At 40.8% G+C, this 25496-nt stretch overlaps 1 protein-coding gene and 1 long non-coding RNA gene across 2 annotated transcripts in view; one reads left to right on the forward strand and one right to left on the reverse strand.

Annotated features, from left to right (window-relative positions):
• The window catches only part of kiaa1109 (KIAA1109 ortholog), a 142092-nt gene extending 119365 nt beyond the window's left edge, over positions 1–22727 (forward strand). The window contains 9 exon segments of the mRNA XM_061695387.1: positions 8374–8531; positions 10565–10754; positions 10839–11056; positions 12383–12634; positions 12712–12915; positions 13292–13486; positions 20441–20575; positions 20810–20975; positions 21862–22727. Coding sequence (XP_061551371.1) covers positions 8374–8531; positions 10565–10754; positions 10839–11056; positions 12383–12634; positions 12712–12915; positions 13292–13486; positions 20441–20575; positions 20810–20975; positions 21862–22078 — 1735 coding nt within the window. The 3' untranslated portion in view covers positions 22079–22727.
• LOC133412338 (uncharacterized) overlaps positions 20039–25496 on the reverse strand; it is a 16968-nt gene continuing 11510 nt past the window's right edge. The window contains exon 3 of the long non-coding RNA XR_009769751.1: positions 20039–20556. This is a non-coding gene — a long non-coding RNA (uncharacterized LOC133412338). The remainder of the gene's footprint in view (positions 20557–25496) is intronic.

The following is a 25496-nucleotide window of genomic DNA, read 5'->3' on the forward strand; positions in this document are numbered from 1 at the left end:
TTCTACTTTCTCTTATTAAGTTTAGTCTTGCAATATGTCAGCGTTGATCATCAGTCATGCAGGTTTTGGTTTTCCACCAGCATTGGGAGGGTTACTTTAAAAATGTATTCCAATACAGTTACTAGTTACCTGTTAAAAAATGTAGTCAGTAATGTAATCCAAGTGGCATAATATTAAAGTAACCAAATTCATTACTTTTAGTTTCTTTTGGTTAATCTAATATCAAATATGCTAATAAAGTCAGAAAAAACTAAATACCAATATAATATATTATCATATATATTTGTCTGGTCTTTTCTGTCTTATAAATGCTTAATTAAATCCTTTAGCCAACAAGATGCTTTCACCTATCGTGAAGTTATTCATTTAATGGATATATATCTCAAAGCTACACTAATTAACATAACTGTACTAGGGCTGCACAATATATCATTTGAGCATTGTCATCGCAATGTACATGTGCCCAATAGTCACATCGCAGGGCCCTGTGGAATGTGGTTGGACATGCTAAGACGATGAGCGGTAATGTTACGGTAAATGATAACCCATCAAACACCCCACACGGAGCATCCCAGTGTTACAGTATATACAGTGCTGTGTAAAAGTATTGGCTCCCTTCTCAAATTCTTATGTTTTTGCAATGTTTCCCCACTTTGTCTAAGATCATCAAACAAATGTCAATAGCAGACGAATATAACCCAAGTGAACTTAAAATGCTGTTTTTAAATGGTGATTTCATTTATTAAGGGGGAAAAAAAGTATTCAAAGTTACCTGGCCTTGTGTGAAAAAGTAGCAACCCCTAAACCTAATAACTGGTTGGGCCATCCTCAACAGCAACAACTGAAATCAAGTATTTTCTAGAACTGACAATGAGTCTTTCACATCTCTGTGGAGATATTTTGGTCCACTCTTCCTTGCAGAATTGTTTGAATTCAGCAAAAATGGAGGGTTTACCGAGCATGAAGGGCCTTGTTAAAGTCATGCCGCTGGATTTCAATCAGATTCAAGTCCAGAATTTGACAAGGCCAGTCCAAAATCACATTTTTGTTTTTTTTAAGCCATTCAGAAGTTGACTTGCTGGTGTGTTTTGGATCTTTGTCCTGCTGCACAACCCAAGTGGGCTTCAGCTTGAGGTTACAAACTCATGGCTGAACAGTCTCCTTCAGGATTTTCGATTTTCTGTTAAAGAGCAGAATTCATGGTTCCATCAATCACAGCAAGTTGTCCAGGTCCTGAAGGAGCAAGGCAGACCAAGACCATCACACTACCAGCACCGTGACTGTTTGACTGTTGGTAGGATGATCTTTTTCTGAAATGCTGTGCTACATTTATGCCAGATGTAAAGAGAAACACCTTCCACAAAAATCAACTTTCATCTCGTCAGTCCATATAATATTCTCCCAAAAGTCTTGGGAATCATTCAGATGTTTTTTTGGTCAGCAGTGGTTTTGGCCTTGCCATAATGCCATTTTTGCCCAGTCTCTTCCCTATTGTTGTGTCAATTACTGTATTTCTTGACTGTTCTTGAATTTGTTTGGATCGTGTTATTTTGTTGCAGTGTTTTACATCTTTTGTCGGACTTGATTTTGTCAGAGAGGTTCCGTTTTAGTGATTTTTGATTGAACAGGTCTGAAGGTAATCAGGCTTGGGTGTGAGCAGTTAAAAGTAACCAAAAGTTGTGATTAGCCACAATTAATTAATGATTTAACAAAGTGGGTAATTACTTTTTCACACAGGGCCAGGTAATGTTGATTCATTTTTTTCCCTTAATAAATAAAATCACCATTTAAAAACAGCATTTTAAGTTCACTTGGGTTATAGTTGTCTAATATTTACATTTGTTTGATGATCTTAAAGTGCGGAAACTATGCAAAAATATAAGAATTTGAAAAGGGTGCCAATACTTTCTCACAGCACTGTACTTATTTTTTGGGATGATCACTATTAATGAGACGGGAAACAATTACACATCTGCATTTACTTTGTCTCTCTTCAAAATGTGACAAATGAATGCATGTCGCAACAGATTACACTTTGGGGGAGAGCCATGACATTATTTAAGGGACACACTTCAGGTGTAAACAACAATGTTTTCTTAAACGAATGCATAAAAATATAGAAATACAAATGCATATGTTAAAACATACGTGTAAAATAACATTGATTCAAAACAAATTAGAAATGTGAGCTAATGACTACAATATTACTGGGCATGAAAAGAAATGATTTTTACTTCGTCTGGCTGGACTATTGCTCAATACTACAGTGCATTTAAATACATACAGTCCCCTCCAAAGGTATTGGACCGGCAAGGTCAATTCCTTTGTTTTTGTTGTATAATGAACACATTGGGTTTCAGATCAAAATATGAATATGAGACAAAAGACTTTTATTTCATGGTATTTACATCTAGATGTGTTAAGCAACTCAGGTCAGAGCACCTTTTTTTGAAGGCACCCACTTTTCATTTGAGCAAAAGCATTGGAACAGACATTATTAAATTAACTTAAAGTGAATAACATTTAATATTCGGTTGCATAATAACCCTTACTTGCAATAACTGCATCATGGGCCTGCGACCCATTGACTTGACCAGACTGTTGCATTCTTCATTTGAAATGCTTTTCCAGGCCTTTACTGCAGCCTCTTTCAATTCTTGTTTGTTTCTGGAGGTTTCTCACTTCACTGGCCTCTTCAGGAGGTAAAATCATACATGCAAATCAGTTGCCTTTCGGCGAAATTCGCCGTTTTGAACTCAAAATAGGCCATTTACGTGACTGGTATCGATCCGATGAGTTTTCCCTGGGGGGAGGTCGCCGACGCTGACGTCATAGGCTGTTTCATACTCCTTGAACACTGGCGGCTACTGTAGATCCGTTCCACACATCCACCATTACTCCACGCCAGACTAAAATGGGAGCGCATTGGCCTGAGGTTCCGCCTGTCACAGGAGTTGACGAGACAAGAAAAAACACTTCCGCCGCTTAGAAGTAACGATACTTTTACTTTTTGTTACAATTATGTAAATTTCGCCCGCTACTTTTATTTATCAATGATTCCTTATTTGTCATCTATTTTGTGCGCGAGACTACGACTTTGACTTCCGCATCAGGCGCTGTTTGCGCCAATCCAGTTTAAGCGCTTAGTGACGGTTAAATCTAGTTCACCAATCTAACGACACAAGAAAGTCACATGACCTCACACAGCATCTTCTATTGGGCTTCCCGGGCATAGGTATTACCACTAGATAATCCAGCCCGGCTGATTGTCGTGCCTACTTGGCGGCCATGTTGGGAAGGTGGTCATTAGCATGAAACTCAACGGCGTGCTACTCTTATTTACATTTAGATGAACGAAAACAACAGCTTTCATGTATTGTAGTATTTGTCAGTCACTGTCTTCCCACACGTGGATATTTCAGCTCATTTATAAATTTAGAAAACGCCGTGCAGTAAATTGCAAATCTTTTGACACGCGCACACACATACACACACAGCAACATCAAAATTTGCATATTCACATTTTGTAAATGTTTTTTATTTTTATAGATGTTCATGCTGTGGTTAAAAAACAAATCAGAAGTTACTCACTATTTACTGAGTACTTGAGTAATTATTTCACTGTGTACTTCTTACTCGAGTAATTTTTTGGAGGACTACTTTTTACACAGTACTCTTACTTAGGTACAATATTTGGGTACTCTACCAACCTCTGGAGCGGACATCCTCTATTGATATTCTTACGTATAAGCAACATTTTTGCTCATAAGATCAGCCAGTGTCGTATTTGTTGCACTGGTCTTTTGTATTTTCGCGTTGAGGTGCTGCGGGTCGTGGCCCTGGTTGTGGGACCAGACCCGCGAAGCACACGTAACATCGACAAGAGTTGATCCGCTAGTACATCTTGTATTAATTAGGAAATGCAGCTACAATTATCTAATTTGTATAGTGATGTTAATGTTTAATGTATTAAGCGACGGAGCGAAGTTAAGGATTATGTCACAACAAGAGTATGAACTAACTTCAAATTCAGAACTGGCCAATAAAAACGGAAAAATATTGTACTTCATATATTCCTGGAGGATACATTTGGTAGAGAGATTTTTTTGCTGGTTTTCACGTGATTTGGAAAATTTATGTTTCATATATATTTATATTAGTTTTGTATAACCTTTACGTGTTTTGTTGTTCCACAGCTCTTCGTCAGCACAGTAGTTATGTCTGTCCTAGATTGTTTTGACTACTCCCTCTTTTTCTTTTCTCTTCTCTTCTCATCCTCTGGATGCACCCATTCCCATAAAGATAAGTTTGAGTGCAGCTGGAAGAAGCTAATTGTGTGAGACTGTTGTGGGAATGAGAGGGGTGTATTTCTGTCTCTCTCACTGCTGTATAACGAAGGTGATTGTTTGCTCGGGCTTCAGTAAGGGGTAACAACTCATCACGACTTGTACCTTTTACTGTCTTTGCAAAGATTTCTTTCTTTTTTGTAATAAAAAAATCACAACGGCAAGATTGCTTCCTTATATATTCTGTCAGAAAAATATTTATTTACAGTTATCCTGTATTTTTTTTTTTACATCGCTGTATGTATCGCACGGTTAAGGGAAGTTGCAATGTCATTTTCCCCCCCAATATCATGCAGCCCTAAACTGTAGTAATATTGACCATGTCCACAGACACCAACTCAAATCTGGCAGGCCAGAGATAATGATTAACAAAACCCTCCCAACCCAACACATCAGCACCACCACACACAGTCTCAAAATGCAGTATATTTCAGAGGTAGTTTTTCTTAAAATAAGAAGTCAAGTGCCTGGATGATGACAGCAATTTCACAGGTGGAAGACCTGATCCTCTTTTCTGCTTGATAAACCACCCGATAAAAGCATTACTTTTTTCACGAGAGGCCATGCTAGCAAGTCGTAGGGTTGTCTCGTGACTTGTGGCCCATGTTATGTGTGTATTTGACATACACTCGCCATCTCTCCTGTTCTAAGTGAAAAAAATATGACAGAAAATGCATTAAAATTGTAGTCCTTCAAAGTAATTCCAGTTTTTACTAAATGTACCTACAGTGCCGTGAAAACGTATTGCCCACCTCTCAAATTCTTATAAATTTGCATAGTTTCCCCCACTTTAAGATCATCAAAAATATATAAATAACAGACAAATATAACCCAAGTGAACTTAAAAGGCTGTTTTTAAATAGTAATTTCATTTATTCAGGGGGGGGAAAATACTTCAAAATTACTTGGCCCTGCGTGAAAAAGTAATTACCCCCCTTGTTAAATCATGAATTAATTGTGGTTAATCACAATTTTTGGTTAATTTTCACTGATCACACCCAAGCCGATTACCTCCAGACCTGTACAATCAAGAAATCACCTAAACAGACTGTCCCGACAGAGTCGAAAAGATCTAAAAATGTTGCAACATAATGACATGATCCGACGGAATTCCACAACAGTCGTGAAATAAAGTAATCGACATCTATCAGTCTGGAAAGGGTTACAAAAGCCATTTCTAAAGCTTTAGGATTCCAGCAAACCATAGGGAGAGCCATTATCCTCAAATAGAGAAAACATGGAACAGTGGTGAAACTTCCGAGAAGTGGCCGGTCCGACAAAGATTATCTCGAGAGCAGCAATGAGTCATCCAAGAGGCCACAAGGGAACTCAGGATAACTTCTAAAGAACTGCAGGCCTCCCTTGCCTCAGTTAAGGTCAGTGTTAATGACACAACAATAAGGGAGAGTCTGGGCAAAAATGCCATCCCTGGCATGGTTCTGCAGCAGGATAATGATCCAAAACACACCAGCAAGTCAACTTCAGAATGGCTTTAAAAATATATATAAATAAATCAAGGTTTTGGTATAGCCTCGTCAAACCCCTGACTTGAATCCAATTGAAATGAATTGGCATGACCTAAAAAGGTCGTTCATGCTCGAAAACCCTCCATTTTTGCTGAATTCAATCAATTCTACAGGGAAGAGTGAGCCAAAATATCTCCACAGAGATGTGAAACACTCATTACCAGTTATAGAAAATGCTTGATTAAGTTGTTGCTGCTGAGGGATGGCCCAACCAGCTATTAGGTTTCGGGGGCCATTTCTTTTTTCACACGGGGCCAGGTAACTTTGAATAGGTTTTTTTCCTTAATAAATGAAATCACAATTTAAAAACAGCATTTCACATTCATCCATCCATCGATTTTCTGAGCCGCTTCTCCTCACTAGTGTCGCGGGCTTGCTGGAGCCTATTCCAGCTGTCATCGGGCAGGCATTCATTCGGGTTATATTTGTCTGATTTTGACATTTGTTTGGTGATCTTAGACATTAAAGTGGGGAAACTGCAAAAATATAAGAATTTGAGAAGTGGGCCAATACTTTGTCATGGCACTGTATATTGTCATTACTTTTTTCCCCCCTGTATCTGTAGCGGACTACAGTTTTTACCATTGTAATTAAGTAATTATTTTACTTGTGTTCCGTTACTCCCTAACCCTGTTGTCCACAAAGTGAATCAAAGACGCCAGAACTACTACTATGTGGTTCAAGACATGGCAAGAGAACTCTCTGTAGAAGCCTTTGTTCCAAAATGTGTCTGGTTGTGTAACGATGCAGTCAATGGCGACATTGACCGGAGACAAAGTTTAGAGTTAAGGCAGATTTTCTGACAAATCTGCCCTCCTATTTGCGGCAGCACTGATGAGCTCAGCAGTCATCCTAAAATTAAGAAACACACAGGTCTTCTCGTTCCTCAGCTGGGAGGTCAACAAAGTAAACTCTCCACAGCAATAACACACTGGATCAGCAGGGTTAAATTTTTTTAATTTAATTTTTTTGGGGGGTTTTATTTATTTTTTGAACCAATTGCTCCACTCAGGCCATAATCAGGAGAAGCCTAAAAGTACAGTGGTGTGAAAAAGTGTATGCCCCCTTCCTGATTTGTTTTTTGCCTGTTTGTCACACTTAAATGTTTCCCATCATCAAACTATTTTAAATATGCGTCAAAGACAACACAAGTAAACACAAAATGCATTTTTAAATGTTTTTTTATTATTAAGGGAGAAAGAAAATCCAAAACCTACATGGCGCTGTGTGAAAAAAGTGATTAAAACATAACTGTGGTTTATCATACCACTCCCAGGCCTGGTACTGCCACACCTGTTTCTCATTCAGGATATCACTTAAAATAGGACCTGCTTGAAAAGATTCTCAAAAGCTAGACATCATGTCGAGATCTAAAGAAATTGAGGAACAAATGAGAAAGTAATTTGGATCGATCAGTGTGAAAAAGGTTATAAAGCCATTTCGAAAGCTTTGGGACTCCAGTGAACCACAGTGAGAGCTATTATCCACAAATGGCGAAAACATAGAACAATGGTGAACCTTCCCAGGAGTGGCCGGCCAACTAAAATTATCCCAAGAGCGCAGCAACGACTCATCAAAGAGGTCGCAAAAGACCCCAGTAGAACATCTAATGAACTGCAGGCCTCATTTGCCTCAGTCAAGCTCAATGTTTATGACTCCACCATAAGACCTGGAAGACTCGATGTGATAAATGGAACCATGAATTCTGCTGTCTACCAAAAAATCTTGGAGAATGTCCGGCCAGCTGTTCGTGACCTCAAGCTGAAATGAACTTGGGTTCTGCAGCAGGACTGATCCAAAACACGTCAGCAAGTCCACCTCTGAATGGCGGAAGAAAAACAAAATGAAGACTTTGTAGTAGCCTAGTGAAAGTCCTGACCTGAATTATCTTGAAATGCTGTGGCATGATCTTAAAAAGGCGGTTCATGCTCGAACGCCCTCCAATTACAACAATTCTGCAAAGATGAGTGGGCCAATATTTCTCCACAGCGCAGTAAGAGATGCATTGCAAGTTATCGCCAACGCTTGATTGCAGTTGTTGCTGCTAAGGGTGGCCTAACCAGTTATTAGGTTTAGGGGGGGAATCACTTTTTCACACAGAGTCATGTAGGTTTGTATTTTCTTTCTCGCTTAATAAGAAATACCTTTATTAAAAACTGTATTTTGTGTTTACTTGTGTTGTCTTTGACTACCTATTTATCAACATTTGCCTGATATTGGGAAACATTTAAGTGTTACAAAAATGCAAAAACATTATGAAAGGAGGAAGGGGCCAAAGACCTTTTCACACCACTTTTACATTCAAAGGGTATCTATACATACAACCACAAATGATAGCAACAAAGCTGTTCTGTGACAAGCAAGGTGACATGTTGAGGTGTCAGTTACTGTCAGCGTTGACGGTTTTCTTTTCACTCACCTGTGCATTCCTCCCTCTGACAGTCATTTATGTTTCATAGTTAGTGCTTGTGCATTATTCAGAAGCATTATTCCCACTGCAGCTGGACGACCAGTGGTCTGAAGAGCCAAGGCCGCCTGTCTGTGGGTAGCAACCGCGACCGAGAGATCAGCATGTCTGTCGGCCTGGGACGCTCCAAGCTCGACTCCAAGGGTGGTGTAGTGGGTGGCAATATAGACGTGAACACCCTAGAGATGGTCTGTAAGTAAACAAAAAAACACATTGCTGTTTTTTTTATACAGTTTATTAGGAAGCTCTTGTTCCATCGAAGCATAAACTGTAGCGGAGGAGTCAAAACAACTGACTTTGCAGTTGTGCAGCAATTAGTTGTACTTCATATGCATTTACACATTTGTGAAATAATGACACGTATAATTCAACTTCAGTACTTTATTTTCTAAGGATGGGTATTTGACTAAATGTACTGTATTTGACTGTCTATGGAGAAAATTAATCCACTCCATTTTTCATCAATTGCTTCATGGCACGATTGCTCTACAATCAGTTCAATACAATCAATAGAATTCAATCAATTTATCGATTATTACCCTAGTATTTCCTTAAATCAGTATGTGTTACAGTGATGCAATGTATAATATTTTGGATCATCATGGGCAACACGGTGGATGACCGATGGGCACATCTGCTTCAAATCCCGCCTCGCCAGTATGGCGTTTGCATGTTCTCCCTTTGCCTGCGTGGGTTTTCTCCAGGTACTGAGATTGCCGCCCACATCCTCAAAATATGCCTGCTAAATTGTTTGAACACTCTAAATTGCCCGTAGGTGTGAATGTGAGTGCGAATGGTTGTTTGTCTAAGTGTGCCCTACGACTGGCTGCCGACCAGTTCAGGGTCTGCCTCTCGCCCAGTCAGCTGAGATAGACGCCAGCACACCCGCAACCCTAGTGAGGATAAGCGGAATGGAAAATGGATGGATATATCATTGTGTTCCTCTGTTTATTAAAATGCATATTCATTCATTTTCCAGTCCACTTATCCTCACTGGGGTCGCGGGCGTGCTGGAGCCTATCCCAGCTATCTTCGCATATTATAGTCGAATATACAGTGGGTACAGAAAGTATTCATACCCACTTAAATTTTTCACTTCGTTATATTGCAGCCATTTGCTAGAATCATTCTAGTTATTTTTTTTCCCTCATTAATGTACACACAGCACCCCATATTGACAGAAAAAAAATGAATTGTTGAATTTTTTTGCAGATTTATTAAAAAAGAAAAACTGAAAGATCACATAGCCAAAAGTATTCAGACCCGTTGCTCAGTATTTTGTAGAAGCCCCCTTTTGAGCTCATACGTCCATGAGTCTTTTGGGGAATGATGCAACAGGTTTTTCACACCTGGATTTGGGGATCATCTGCCATTCCTCCTTGCAGATCCTCTCCAGTTCGTTATTTTCGCTGGGTGCTTAGGGTCATTGTCTTGTTGGAGGGTGGAGGGCTGCAGTGATGGCTGACTTTCTAGAACTTTCTCCCATCTCCCAACTGGATCTCGGGAGCTCAGCCACAGTGATCTTTGGGTTCTTCTTGACCTCTCTCACCAAGGCTCTTCTGAGTGAATGAGTGCCACAGCAAAGCGTATGAATACTTATGGCTGTGTGATATTTCAGTTTTTCTTTTTTAATGAATCTGCAAAAATGTCAACAATTCAGTTTTTTTCTGACAATATGGGGTGCTGTGTGTACATTAATGAGGAAAAAAAATGAACTTAAATTATTTTAGCAAATGGCTGCAATATAACAAAGAGTGAAAAATGTTAACTTTCTGTACCCGTTGTACATGTCACAAGGGGTTGGGTAAAAACCATCACTTTTCAGGAAAACCAAAAAAAAACAGTTTGTTGAGCCATTAACATTGCATCGTCAAAGAAAAAAATATTTTTGTGGAAAAAATATGAAATTCACAAAATTTGGATATAATAGGTTTGCGCTTGACAGTGACATTATTTTTTAATAGTACAGTATAGTGTGTGGGGAATAAAAAAATTCAGCTGTATAAAAAATTTATTTGTACAAATAGCACACTCTATGCCTGGTACACTCTGCAATTACAAATGAAGCCCAGGGCGACTATTTGAGCAAATAGGTTTTACTCTAGCACTTTCTTTTTCAGAATTTTTCTGCACCTCTCTGCATATTCTTAATTAAAACTTCAATTTTTTTTTCCAGTTTTACCGGAAAATAAAAAAATACTTTATATTGGCTGATTGTTTCCTAGCACACATCTCTGAGCACCCAAACCAGCAACCAAGTCATAAGATCCAGGTCACCATGGGGTCCACCGAGGCACGGGTTGATTACATGGGCTCAAGCATCCTGATGGGGGTTTTTAGTAATGCTGACCTGCAGCTCCAAGATGAATGGAAGGTCAACCTGTGCAGTGTTGACTCCAGCATATCTGAGAAAAGGTATGACGTTTTATTGTAAAAATCCAACTAATCAGCTATGCACTTGATTAAATACAACACCCTCCCTCCGTCCCGTCCATTCAGTGAGATCTTTGTACATGGAGACTTGCAGTGGGACATATTCCAAGTGATAATTTCACGGTCGACCACACCGGACTTAATCAAGATCGGCATGAAGCTCCAGGAGTTTTTCACTCAGCAATTTGACACCAGTAAGCGGGCCCTCTCCACGTGGGGACCCGGCCCCTACCTGCCTCCGAAAACCCCAGTCATCAACGTAGAGAAAGGAGCAGCAGAGCTGTGTAAGTATGCCCTTTAGCCTGTACTAAGCTACACACTCAGCAAGTGCTTAGTCCTGCTGGTCACCAGAAGGGTTTTATAAGTAACACATTTCAATTATTCACTAAAACCTTTTTTAGATATGCACCTTTTCCACAGCACAGTTGGCTAGATGTAGCGTAACTCGAACACTCGCCTGTATTTTCTTTTCAACTTGTGGCTGTTGGCAACTGAAAGGAGAGGTTTTATTCCAGAGGGAACTAAGGGCAACCATATGGTGTGCTATAAACCACTGCTGATCATTCATTGGTTGAGGAGATTCTCATTCGTCACCATAACATTGGCTGTGTTCGGAAACATGCACTTGTTCCCTACCCCCTAATCCCGATATAGGTCAAATCAAAAATAGTTTTTGAACACGACACTACATTTCCCAATTCTACAATGTGCTTGTGCTTCCCTTTTAGGCTAATTCTGTCTTTAACACGTACTGATTGTAAGTGTTGAATTTTATTTAGTAATGTAATCATCATAAGATGATAAAGAAATGTGGCCGGTGGCCATATAGTGTACCGCACGGACGAGTCAGTATGGTAGCTGATGTAAGCAATATAGCTAACAATATTTAGCTGCTAAATTGTTGATAAACTGTGGCTGTGCACGTGTTAGAAAACATGTTACTAGCATAATGTTACATCACTTCTTCCTAGTACGGCATTGACAACATATACGATAGATACACTTCGTTAAGGTGATCGAAAATCGAATCTTGCATTCTTAACGTTGAATCTGCTGCTCAGTGTAACGCAAAACAAAAAAAATATCACATCCGGAGGCATTAGCTGTCACTCAAAACAAATTGGCCAATGAGGACGCATTCCTCATAAAGCCCACCCACCTGAGAGGTTTGTGCCAAAAGTCAGCGAAAAAACCAAAACAACTTAAACGTAAGCGCAAAATCGTCATCGCGTTTGCAATTTAAAAGGTTTTGTATGAATCTTTTTGGCACAATTCTGATTCCATGGTGTTCTCCTTAGTTTATCAGCGGGTTCTGACTGAGGTGTTCACTGCGGCATGATTTTCAGTTTCCTGTGTTACTATTTTGAAATGGAAAAATTACTGCCATAACCTGGAGCGAGGAGGACTGAGCCAAGCCAAGCATGTACTGCGTAGTAGAGAAGACACAATCGTTGACAAAGGTGGTTATACAATTAGGTGCTGTCTGTTTTTTTTCTTTTTTCAATTAAGAGCAAATAAAAAAGAGTGGCTAGAAAAGAGTGTTAATAATAATCAACTATTTTCTCTTCAAGATGATCTCACTTTGTGCCCCATAATTCTTTTTCATGCAGACATGGATGCAGCACATCACCGTCACTGGCCCGGGGTGCTGAAGGTAATCGCAGGTTGCCACATATCCCTCTTCCAGATGCCTCTGCCTGAGGATGCTGTGCAGTTGGGTGGCTCAATGAGCCTCCATGGCAATCACATGACCCTGGCCTGCTTCCACGGGCCCAACTTCCGCTCCAAGTCGTGGGCTCTCTTCCACCTGGAAGAGCCCAATATCGCCTTCTGGACAGAGGCACAGAAAATATTGGAGGATGGTGAGAGAAAGCATTCATTTCACCAGCCTCTATTATGCAAAGTGCTGTGTGGCGCTATAATCTGTTTTCTAAAACAGGTTCCAAGGATGATTCCACATACATTGTGCAGACACTGGACTTCCATCTCGGTCATAACACAATGGTGACCAAACCATGTGGTGCACTGGAAAGTCCGATGGCCACCATAACCAAGATAACCCGGCGTAGGCACGAAAACCCTCCACATGGCGTCGCCACAGTTAAAGAATGGTTTAACTATGTCACTGCCATGAGGAATGAAGGTGACTTGAGTTGTTTTTTTTGATGATGATCTGTGATAAAATGGGGGGGAAAAAACAGCAACTTACAGTATATTCAGTAACTGAACATTAACATTGTTGAATTCATTGAACAATTCGAGGAACGCAAATTTAACTGAAGGATTACCTAATGATACGGCATCTTAGTGCAGTCTTTTAACATTTTTGCAACTCTTTACTTCACACAGTGCTGATGGTAATGATTCCCCCTAGAAAGAGTGACTTTCAGTCTTCCTTGAAGCAGGCTATCTCTAATGCAAACTAGCCGTGTTAGAAAAGCTTGAAGCTCAAAGGAGTTCTGACTTTTTATATATATATATATATATATATATATATATATATATATCACTCTCTTCAGAGTTGAACTTGCTAAGGAATGTGGAAGCCAACAACCCAGAAAGTGGAGCTGCTGCCAAGAGCTCCAGTCTGCTGAGCAGCTTCCGCAGCAACTCCAGCTACAACCACGAGACTGAGACCATCTTTGCCCTTCCCAGAATGCAACTGGACTTCAAGTCCATCCATGTACAAGATCCTGATGAGCCTTCTCTGTCAGGTAGGATGCATAGTCAAAAATACTGTAATTAATCAGGCCGTTTAATTTAGTAGAGCAGACTGTCTGTTAGAAGTACAATGGAAAACCCCAAAGGCATTACTTTCAATGTGTATCTACACAATTTCATATACATTACTCCTGATGCAATTATTCCGCTCACTACATTACGATATATAACACTACATTATTTCAACATGACAGATGAATGACGATACCTAGTACATTGCTTCAACAACTCACGTCAGGATGGCAGGGTGAATTGTTTTCACTCACTCAACATCCCAACGCTGTTTGATGAGGATACAGTTCCGATATTTCCTCTGAATTTCCTTTGACACACGGTCCCCTTCAAAAGTATTGGAACGGCAATGTCAATTCCTTTGTTTTTGTTGTATACTGAAGATATTTGGGTTTCAGATCAAATGATGAATATGAGGCAAAAGTTCAGAATTCCAGCTTTTATTTCATGGTAGTTAAACAAGTCAGGACAGAGCACCTTTCGTTTGAAGCCACTTTTCATGTGAGCAAAAGAATTGGAACAGACATTATTAAATTACCTTAAAGTGAATAGCATTTAATATTTGGTGGCATAACCCTTACTTGCAAAAACTGCATCAAGCCTACGACCTACTGACTTCACCGGACTGTTGCATTCTTCATTTGAAATGCTTTTCCAGGCCATTACTGCAGCCTCTTTCAGTTCTTGTTTGTTTCTAGGGGGTTCTCCCTTTAGTCTCCTGTTCAGGAGGCAAAATGCATGCTCTTTTTGGTTAAGGTCCAGTGATTGACTTGGCCAGACTAAGACCTTCCACTTTTTCCCCCTGATGAAGTCCTTTGTTGTGTTGTCAGTGTGTTTTGGGACGTTGTCAGGTTGCATGATGAAGCTTTTCCCCGATTAGTTTGGATGCATTTTTCTGTAAACTGCCAGACAAAATTGTTTTGACGACTTCAGAATTCATTCTGCTGCTACCATCAGTTACATCATCAATAAAGAATAGTGAGCCTGTTCCAGAAGCAGCCATGAAAGACCAAGCCGTGACATTACCTCCACCATGTTTCACAGATGAGCTTGTGTGTTTTGTATCATAAGCAGAGCCTTTCTTTCTCCATACTTTGGCCTTTCCATCACTTTGGTGGAGGTTAAACTTGGTCTCATCAGTCCATAAAACTTTGTTCCAAAACTTTTATGGCTCATCTCTGTACTACTTTCCAAATTCCAATCTGGCCTTCCGATTCTTTTTGCTGATGGGTGGTTTGCATCTTGTGGTATGGCCTGTAAATTTCTGATGTTGAAGTCTTCTTCGAATAGTGGATAGTGATACCTTCACCCCTGCCCCGTGGAGGTTGGCAGTGATGTCACTGAGTGTTGTCTTTGGGTGTTTCTTCACAGCTCTCACAATGTATCTGTCATCAACTACTGTTGATACCCTTGGCCGACCTGTTCTATGTCTGTTGCTCAGTACACCAGTAATTTCTTTTTTTCCCCCAGGACGTTCTAAATCATATTGGCTATGCCCAATTTTCCCTCTTCTCTCAGCTTCAAAATGGTTTGCTTTTATCCCATAGATAGCTCTCTGGTCTTCATGTTTGGTTAACAGCAAATACAGTTTTCGCAGGTGAAACCCAAAGCGAAAAACAAGATCTATCTCATTTTTAAGCACTCAATCTAAAAGGCAACACCTGAGAAATGCCCATCAGTCACATTCCAATAACTTTGCTCACTTCCAAAGTGGGTGGCTTCAAACAAAATGTGCTCCGTCCTTAGTAGTTTAACGTCTGGATGTAAAGACCACGAAATAAAAGCTGGAAGGGGATTGTATATGATAATTAACCCAACAATAATTACAAACTCAACTCAAACCATAGGGTTCTTTAAACTTCACAAATAAACTGAATGGTAAAATCAAATAAATAAATACAACTATACATTAATACTTTAACTGTCGGATCATCATAGTGGCTCGTGGTACGATTTGTAATAAGCGGGGATGCTGAGTTGCTGACTTGGATTTTTTACTCCTTAACGCAAGTAGTTCCCCTTTGTCCCCTGTAGTGTACAATGTCCTGTCTCTTTTCTCGTAATTTATGGAATGTCTATGTGGAGAGATAGGTGGAGTAGTCAAAAAAAAGTAGGCTACTGATGTAGGATGATGATGATACTTAAGATAATATGACTCAAATCGAAGTAAAAAGTAGTTTCACAAATAAGTACTTGAAACGTTAATTATTATGACAGCAATAACCTCAGCGTCAAAGTCAGAACATTCATTTTTCAAGGCATCAATGTATTGATAGTTTAAACCAAAAATACACCGAAAACTATGATGCCTGAAGACTTTATTAATATTTTAAATGTTTACGAGCATTGTTGTACACTTAAGAATGCAGTAGATGGCTTACAGCTGAGCATGCACATCCACAATGTACATTAGTTGTACTTATGTCAAAAACAATAGACTGCAGAAAATACCGATGTTGTTTTTAAAGTCGAGGTGGAAATATAAAAAACTTCAATCGTGCATGTTAGTAAGTCAGAAAATGTGTAATAATTGCATTATTCATAATACCACAAATCTGTTTTCTTAAAATGAAAAGATTAGCATTTTTTGTTAAATGCCTGCGATGTAACAGATGTGTTGTTAATACTCCGGAGATACATGGAAGTCTTATTTTTGCAATTGTCAATTATAAAATACTGATTTTAAGTGGTCAGGTGTGGAGAAAAAAAAACAACTTAAAACCTCGAACAATGGATGTTAGTAAGTCAGCATATGTGTACTAATTGCATAAATAAATATGAGGATTTAACCACTCATTTGTTGCTTTACAGTCTGTGTTGAAAACTAAAGGTAAACTGTTAAATACTGATTGAGTTTTATTTATTTTTCATAGAAAACATCTGGAAAATTCACTTCCTACCATAATACAACTTTTTGACCATATCACCCTATCCTCGTTCTGAGACTGGCTGTCCCACTTAGGTTAAGGCTAAATGGACTATTTATAAGTACTGTATTAACCTACATGCTATTGATGCTGATAATTCATTAAAAATATAGTTAATGGCATAAGTAGATTTAGCAGGTTTTTGAAGTAACTTCAGAATCAGAATCAGAATCATCTTTATTTGCCAAGTATGTCCAAAACACACAAGGAATTTGTCTCCGGTAGTTGGAGCCGCTCTAGTACAACAGACAGTCAATTTACAGAACACTTTGGAGACATAAAGACATTGACAAAAAACAATTGTGCAAAAAGATGCAGAGTCCTCTAGCACTTAGAGCAGTTCGAATGACTAATATTGCAATAGTCCGGTGCAAAGACCATTGTGCAAAGACTTCAAGGAGTGTATGCGGTTTAAAGTGACGAGTAGTGCGATCATCTGGGACAATGTTGGTTGTGCAAATGTTACAGATACTCCTCAATCAGTGTGCAAATGGAGCAGATGCTCATCTGGCATGAGTGGCCAGTATATGCAAATAGTGCAGCATGGCGAGACAACTACAGTGAGTGCACGAGTAATACATAATTGGCCCCACAGAAATGTGACAACGAACTCAAGTCAAAACATTGCCAGCTTGTTGTAATGGAGTTATAGGTTACGTGTTTAAGAAGTTGATCGCAAGAGGGAAGAAGCTGTTGGAATGTCTACTAGTTCTAGTTTGCGTTGATCGGTAGCGCCTACCTGAGGGAAGGAGCTGGAAGAGCTGGTGACCGGAGTGCGGAGGGTCCGAGAGGATTTTGCACGCCCTTGTCTTAGTTCTGGCAGCGTGCGAGTCCTCAATGGTGGGTAGGGGGGTACCGACAATCCTTTCAGCAGTTTTGATTGTCCGTTGCAGTCGGAGTTTGCCCTTTTTTGTAGCAGCACCAAACCGGACTGTGATGGAAGAACACAGGACCGATTCGATGACCGCTGTGTAGAACTGTCTCAGCAGCTCCGGTGGCAGGCCGTGCTTTCTCAGAAGCCACAGGAAGTACATCCTCTGCTGGGCCTTTTTGAGGACGGAGTTGATGTTGGTCGCCCACTTTCAGGTCCTGAGAGACTGTAATTTCCAGGAACTTGAAGGTCTCGACGGTTGACACAAGGCAGCTGGACAACGTGAGGGGCAGCTGTGGCGAAGGATGCCTCCTGAAGTCCACGATCATCTCTACAGTCTTGAGCGTGTTCAGCTCCAGGTTGTGTCGACCGCACCACAGCTCCACCCGCTCCGCTTCCTGTCGATATGCAGACTCGTCACCGTCCTTGATGAGGCCGATGACAGTGGTGTCATCTGCAAACTTCAGGAGCTTGACAGTCGGGTTCGCTGAGGTGCAGTCGTTCGTGTAGAGAGAGAAGAGCAGCGGAGAGAGGACACAACCTTGGGGCGCCCCAGTGCTGATGCTGCGTGTGGATGAGGTGGCCTCCCCCAGCCTGACCTGCTGTGTCCTGCCCGTCAGAAAGCTGTAAATCCACTGGCAGATGGCAGGTGAGACGCTGAACTGGAGAAGCTTGGTTGAAAGGAGTTCAGGGATGATGGTGTTGAACGCTGATCTGAAGTCCACGAACAGGATCCTCGCGTAGGTCCCTGCACTGTCGAGGTGTTCTAGGATGAAGTGCAGTCCCATGTTGAGTGCATCATCCGCAGGTTAGCTTGGTAGGCAAACTGCAGGGGGTCCAGCAGGGGACCTGTGACACTCTTGAGGTGGTCCAGCACGAGACGTTCAAAGGACTTCATGACCACAGATGTCAAAGCGACAGGCCTGTAGTCATTCAGACCAGAGATTGCAGGTTTCTTGGGGACTGGATTATATTCGGATTATATTGGCTGTTACTTGTGTATGTTGGGGAAGGGTGCAGGCCTTAGAATTCAGGAATCTTATGTATGAGGGCTCAGACAATGGTCTCCACGTGTAAAATCTCCTGACCTCTCGTTCTGCCTAGACACACTCACATGCACTCTTACATACTTTCATCCTAAACTTGAAATTTATAGTATTTACAGTGGGTGTGTTTTGGACTGAGGAGATGCTTCCGTCGGGCCACTCTGCCATAAAGCCCCCACTGCTGGAGGGCTGCAGTGATGGTTGACTTTCTAGAACTTTCTCCCATCTCCCGACTGTATCTCTGGAGCTCAGCCACAGTGATCTTTGGGTTCTTCTTTACCTCTCCCACCAAGGCCCTTCTCCCCCGATTGCTCAGTTTGGCCGGACGGCCAGGCTCTAGGAAGGATCCTGGTCGTCCCAAACGGTTTCCATTTAAGGATTATGGAGGCCACTGTGCTCTTAGGAACCTTAAGTGCAGCAGAAATTGTTTTGTATCCTTAGCTAGATCTGCGTCTTGCCACAATTCTCTCTGACATGCAGTGTGAGCTTATATAGATAGGTGTGTGACTTTCCTAATCGAGTCCAATGAGTATAATCAAACGCAGCTAGACTCCAATGAAGGTGTAGAACCATCTCAAGGATGATCAGAAGAAATGGACAGCACCCGAGTTAAATATGAGTGTCTGAATACTTATGGCTGTGTGATATTTCAGTTTTTCTTTTTTAATAAATCTACAAAAATTTCAACAATTCCGTTTTTTCTGTCAACATGGGGTGCTGTATGTACGTTAACGAGAGGGGGGACTTAAATGATTTTAGCAAATGGCTGCAATATATAAAGAATGAAAAATCTAAAGGGTCTGAATACTTTCTGTATGACCTGGACTCACCTGTACTCTCGCCTCGGCTTCTAACTCTCTTCAGTAGTCGGACAAAAAGGATACGCGTGTACATTTTACATTCTACTATAAGACATTCATATTATTTTTAGTCTGTCAGCATTGTCCATCTCAGCCTCAGAGAGGTAGAGCCTCGTCCCAAAAGTAAGTCCAGAACCAGTCCTTTGGATCCCTTAGCCCGGGTCAGGCGTGTGGCGAGACCTTGTCTATGTTGAGACTCAAAACCACGTGCTGCTACAACTACAGGTGAGGATAGTGAAGTACAAAAGTACTTACTTTTAAAATACTCTAGTATCCCAAGTATTTTCTATTACAATATAATGTGTCATGTAACAGTAATTCAGCCTTTTCGAGGATTGTAGAAATAACATAAAGAAAAGGAACACACTTTGTTTCCTTACCGTAAATTTGCATTGAATTGAATTTTTTTTTGTTTTTGTTGTTTTGTGTGTGTGAAATTCATGTTTTGTTGGTTTTGTTCTTTTAACGGTGATTTTGTGCGCAACTGATGCGTGGTTCATTTTTTTGTGCATGACCTGGATGACTGAGAATCTACACAGACAATAAAATATAGACCTGTTTTGAATTTCAAATTAGGAAGTGTTCCGTGCACTCCGTATGAAACGTGCGGGGTTTATGTTCGAGACCATCCAGGTGGCACGGGAACAAGGTTTTTTTTTTTTCACCCAGGAAAAAAAATCATCTTTCTGACACGTGACCCCTTCAGGTCTCGAGAGAATTTTAGGCACTATATGATTGTTTGTAAGAACGCAGAGTACAAGGATGAAAAGTACCATCAATCACAACGTGTTGGTATTTTTGAACACTTTTATTAAAGCAACAGCTTGATACTAACAATTGTGTGCATACAATATTTCTGGCCATGTCATTTCCGGTTTGCGGTATCCCTTTAATGTTAATAGGCGTTGACTTATTTCTAGGGTGGATTCACACCTGCCACGTTTGGTCTGCTTTTAATGCACCAGAGTTTGTTTCCTCCTTGGTCTAGACTCTAGACCATTTGTGCAGGCGTGAATGCACACAAACAAATCCGGGCGTGCGCCAGACAAGATTACTATAAATAATTTTTTTCGAAACGTGAGCAAATCGCGGGTGGACCAGAATCCCGGAACAGAGGCTCCACAGTTTTGATCCCTCTATTAGTTCTTGTGACCCGATGTGTTGTTAAAGGTCAGATCTGTTGCTAAGAAAGACGATGTGACTAATTTTATATATTTTTTTATATTCCCAGATTCCAACAGCAAACCAAAGGTAGAGTGCAGCGTGGTGACAGAATTCACAGACCACATCTGTGTGACCATGGACGCCGAGCTCATCATGTTCCTTCACGACATGGTGTCTGCCTACCTGAAAGAGAAAGAGAAAGGTTTGTGGTCTTTTTGTTTCGTCAGTCAAATCCACAAGTCAACAGACTAAATTAAACTCGTCAAGAGTGCTAATTGCCTATCGATGGAGGCAAAACGGTAAATGGCGCTTTACCACACGCAAAATGTTTTCCATTCGCGTGCAAAGCACAGAAAGAGAAGGTTTGTCGGAAGAGAACATTAGCTCAGTGGAAGTGCGATAGAACAGTTGTCGTCGTCTTCACTGTGCCCTTTAGCCCTTTTCGCCCCACGGATGTTTGCGGCTCGGCCAGGCCAGAAGAGTCCCACGGCCGTGCACGATGACGCCTCCGCAGGCAAGGACAAAGACGACAGCATCAACTACGCCACGGTGGACTGGAGGGAGTTCATGTGCAACACCTGGCACTTGGAGCCCACTCTCAGGTCAGCTGGGCTTCATCTGTTTTTGCTTACATGTGGTGGTCACATACAGTTGTGACAAAAGGTATGTGAACCCTTTGTAAGGACCTGGATTACTGCATACATTCGCACCAAGATTTGATCTAATCTTCATACAAGTCACAACAATGAACACTTAAACTAATGCCCCTCAAGCAATTACATGTTGTTTTTATTCCACACTATGTAAATGTCACAATGCTGGGTGTAAAAAGTAGGTTAACCTTTCATTTAATAATGGGTTGAGCCTCCTTTGGCAGGAATAACCTCAACCGAACGTTTCCTCTCGTTGCAAATCAGACCTGCACAATAGTCAGAAGAAGAAGAAGAAGAAGAAGAAGAAGAAGAAGAAGAATCACCTTTTATTGCCATGAACATGCATGCACGCACACGAAACGTGTTCTCTGCATTTAACCCATCACAGTGGAGCACACTGGAGCAGGGGGCAGTGCATATAAATGAACAACATACTTTTCAAAAGGCTGAAATTTCGGTTTCAAATCTACTTTTTTTAATGTCCTTATTGTGAAATTCGATTTTTCTTTAGACATTGAATTTTGAGTTTTCCTTATCTGCAAGACCTAGTTATCAATTTGGAAAGGAATGAAGGCTTCTGCTTTCTTTTCACGCTGTATAAAATAAAATAATATATGGGTTCACTTTCTGAGTGACACGAGTGAGTGACAAAAGTTAAGCTTTTTATGATGTTCAAATATTTGGGGGGAGCGGAGGGGGATGCGACTGTACTGTAATCAGTGGAGATACATGACTCCCAAAACAAATTCTTTAGCTGAATTTACGCAGGGTATTGAAAATGATTATTCAAATGTATTCAATTACTAATCTAAACACCGACAACACTTGTCTTCAGGCTCATTTCGTGGACAGGCCGTAAGATTGATCCAGTGGGGGTGGACTACATCTTGCAAAAACTGGGCTTCCACCACGCCAGGACTACAATTCCCAAGTGGCTCCAGAGGGGCGTGATGGACCCGCTGGACAAGGTGCTGTCAATGCTCATCAAGAAGCTGGGCACCGCCCTGCAAGATGAGAAGGACAAGAAAGGCAGAGAGAAGGAGGAGCACTAGCGCTGAGGACAGTACAACACTACTGGGCAACGTCGAGCGCCAACACTGGATCGCTGTTTTTACACTGTTTTCCGACTGATCTTTACTCGGCCCGCCTTGTGAATTTCAGCATGGCTGTTTACTGCGGTGCGCGCCACCACTAGCAGCTCTGACTGAGGCTTTTTGCATTGATATCATGTGTAGAGTTTGAAAAGAGTAGCAATTAGCGTAGTCTACTTTGATTGCTTTAATGGTTCCAACCCTGCCTCTTTTACATGTTGTAAATGACCTCGCTTGAATCTTTTTTTTTTTTGGAAGGCTTTCCAATATTTAACGAGAAATGATTTCTTAAACATTGCCTTTTCTTTGTTTCCCATGGAACACATGGTAAATGATGCTTTACTTTATGTATTTAATAGTTCCGATATATATATTTTTTTCCCCCTTGATGTGAACAAATGCACACTGGGAGATTTGGGGCATGATCTGTCATGAGGACATCATGAGTCTCTTATTATGATTATTTATGGATATGTGGAATGGAAATCTTGTAACATGAATTAGCTTGATGGGTCAAGCTTTTTTTTGTTTAGTTGGTGTATATAATGAAATTTCGTAAATGTGTTGATTTCCTAACTTAATAAAATAATGCCACTGGATTTTATATAAATGTCCTGCATTTATCTTTAAAATACTCTCAATGCCATAACTAGTACCGTTAGTGAATTTTAATTAGTTTTTTGTATGTTTGTAATAAAAGACGTCGCAGCCGGTAAACGAAACAATGATATAGCCTGATGTTGTCCTCAAGGTTATCTTTGATTTGGCGACAAAAAGCCTCCACTTCACATTGAAAGCACTGACCGATTTGTCTTCTGAGCTGTAAAACACCCACAAAATCTGTGATGAGCAATAAAAACTTTTTCACGTCCACAGATCCAGGCATACGATTTGGTAATTGAAACATTGTAGTGCCACGAGGTTTAAAAGCCAGCATTGAAATGAATGTCACAAAACGACAGTATTGGACGCATTGTTGGCTGTTTTGCATCGCTGTATGCTCAGACGTGGTTAACCGCTACCGTTTTTAGTTACATTTGCAGTACACCGATGAGCCACAACCATTATGACCAGATACACGATATGATATCCAATACAACAGCTGTAACTAGTACTCTGCCTTTACAAAGAGCATAATCGGAGGCGTAATAACAAATGTGTTAACGGTTTGCGTCCAGTGATGTAGACATTTATTAATCAGACTGAGAGCTTTGTCTTAATATTCTTGACGTTCTCATGGAACTAATTAATTCACTGAAATATTAGACAGCTCACACTTAGGCACTGAGGTCACATGATAGTTTGACATGAAAGCTTCTAGCATGCACAATCCAAAATATATCACAGAAATTCACAAAGCAGTACCTGCGGGGTGGTACCGGTATTTTATTCAGTGTGCTTTTTGTGGACGGCTTATCCTCACTAGGGTCGCGGGCGTGCTGGTATCTACCTCAGCTAACTCTGGGTAAGGGGCGGGCTAGACCCTGAGCTGGTCTCCAGCCAATCACAGGGCACGTATAGACAAAAAATCATTCACACTCACATTGGCACCTATTGGAAATTTAGTCTTCAATTCATTACTATGATGCATGTTTTTGGAATGTGGGAGGAAACCGGAGTACCCGGAAAAACCCACGCAAGAATGGGGAAAACATGCCAACTCCACACAGGCGACGCCAGATTTGAAGCCAAGTCCTCAGAAATCGGAGGCAGAACACTGAATTTGATCTTTGACTGGGGAAATTTTGGGATATCAGATTGTATTTTAGCGGGGGCTGAACATCGGTTTCGAGGGAGCTAAGACAAAAGTTCACCATCAACACATACTACCAAATAATTTGGGGGGTCTATAGCCCCCGTAAAACGACGCCCCTGACTCCATTCAATGGCAGCTCAGCTTGTTAGGACATGTCTCGCATTTATTCGGATAAATAAAAGCCTTGTTTTCTGGCACTAATGTGGCTTATGTTTACGTCTGCACGTGTTATCCTATCATTTATTGTTGACAACTACTAATTTCATGTTTTTAATGAGAATACTTGCTCCGCTGACTTCCCGCCAGCTCCCATCTCTTCCACTGTGGGGTCCCCACACGCCACCAGCCGTGTTCCACTTTTGGCTTTTATGCCATGCTTGTTTGAATTTTTGATGGCAGTTGCAGGAGAGCCAAAGCAGCACATTGTGAGAAGACAGAGCAGTCGAGGTTCCCTCTGCGACGCCTGAACTTACGGCAGCGTCACCTGGGGAGGGCGTAACAGCTCCGGGTGAGGTCACATTCTTGTCTTGCATGCAACATATTTTTTTTTTTACATGAATTCAAAGTCATTTATGGGAATTGATTTATTTTGTTTTGTTCCGATGGCTCAATAAAGGTACCAGTTTCGAGGAATTTGAGTTGTCTCTCAATTATTTTGTGGTTCAGGCTATACAGAATTAATGTCATCGTGCTACTTAACAGGGTAATGAATAATGACTAGTAAATGGAGTCTCCTCACATTCGAAGTCGTACTGCTCAATTTTCAACTACAACACAGTCGCCAGTGGAGAGTCCTCCCCTGCGCTTGGAGCGTTTTTGTTTTTTGTTGTTGTTGGATTCAGGGAAGCTACAGATGGAATGGAAACATTTTCTTTTAATCATAGGGATAGTTCACCTTTTACTGATATTGGATATTCTCCTGTGCAGGTTAAGAAGGGAAAAAATATTCAATGCCGAGGAACCATTACACATACAGGGTGTGAAAATGGAATAGTTAGTCTCATCTTCAAATAAAGTTGGATCGCTTTCACGAAGAAAATACTGTATGTGTCTGTGGGAATCTGTGTCTATTCATCCAGAAAATGCACTTGCAGAAAATAATGATATCCGACCCAACATTTGTATCAACTCCTCTGCCTTTACAAAGGTAATAATGCTCCGTTTGTCTTCACAAGACACCAATGCAGGATCCATATCACTGCAGATGCTGCATCAATCCGCCTGCTCATCGCCGGCTTCCTTCTTCCCTCAAGAGAGCTCAACATAGTGGAACTCTTCTGTCTAATATTAGTTTTGGAGGTGCTGATTTTCATTCCGGCTGCTTCACGCTCAGTTGCGAACTGCTCCGGTGAAAGTTGAACACAATGGCTACAATCGCATATGCAAAAAGCAATGAGGGGTGGGCTTGCCATGGGAATTGAGGTCTTCGAAGTATCGTCCGCACCAAAGTAACTCGGCTCCAAGACGCTCCTGTTCCCTGTGAAAAACAATCTTTCACGCCACAAATAGAAAATACAATTTTCTAGGTTTCCATCAGTCATGGGCCCTTAAAAATCCTCATCACTTTATGGCACCCCCAGTTAGAATTATGACTATGATTAATCATTTTATTTATTTTCAGGG

This window comes from Phycodurus eques, chromosome 14 (genome assembly GCF_024500275.1).
Source record: "Phycodurus eques isolate BA_2022a chromosome 14, UOR_Pequ_1.1, whole genome shotgun sequence".
Taxonomy (NCBI): domain Eukaryota; kingdom Metazoa; phylum Chordata; class Actinopteri; order Syngnathiformes; family Syngnathidae; genus Phycodurus; species Phycodurus eques.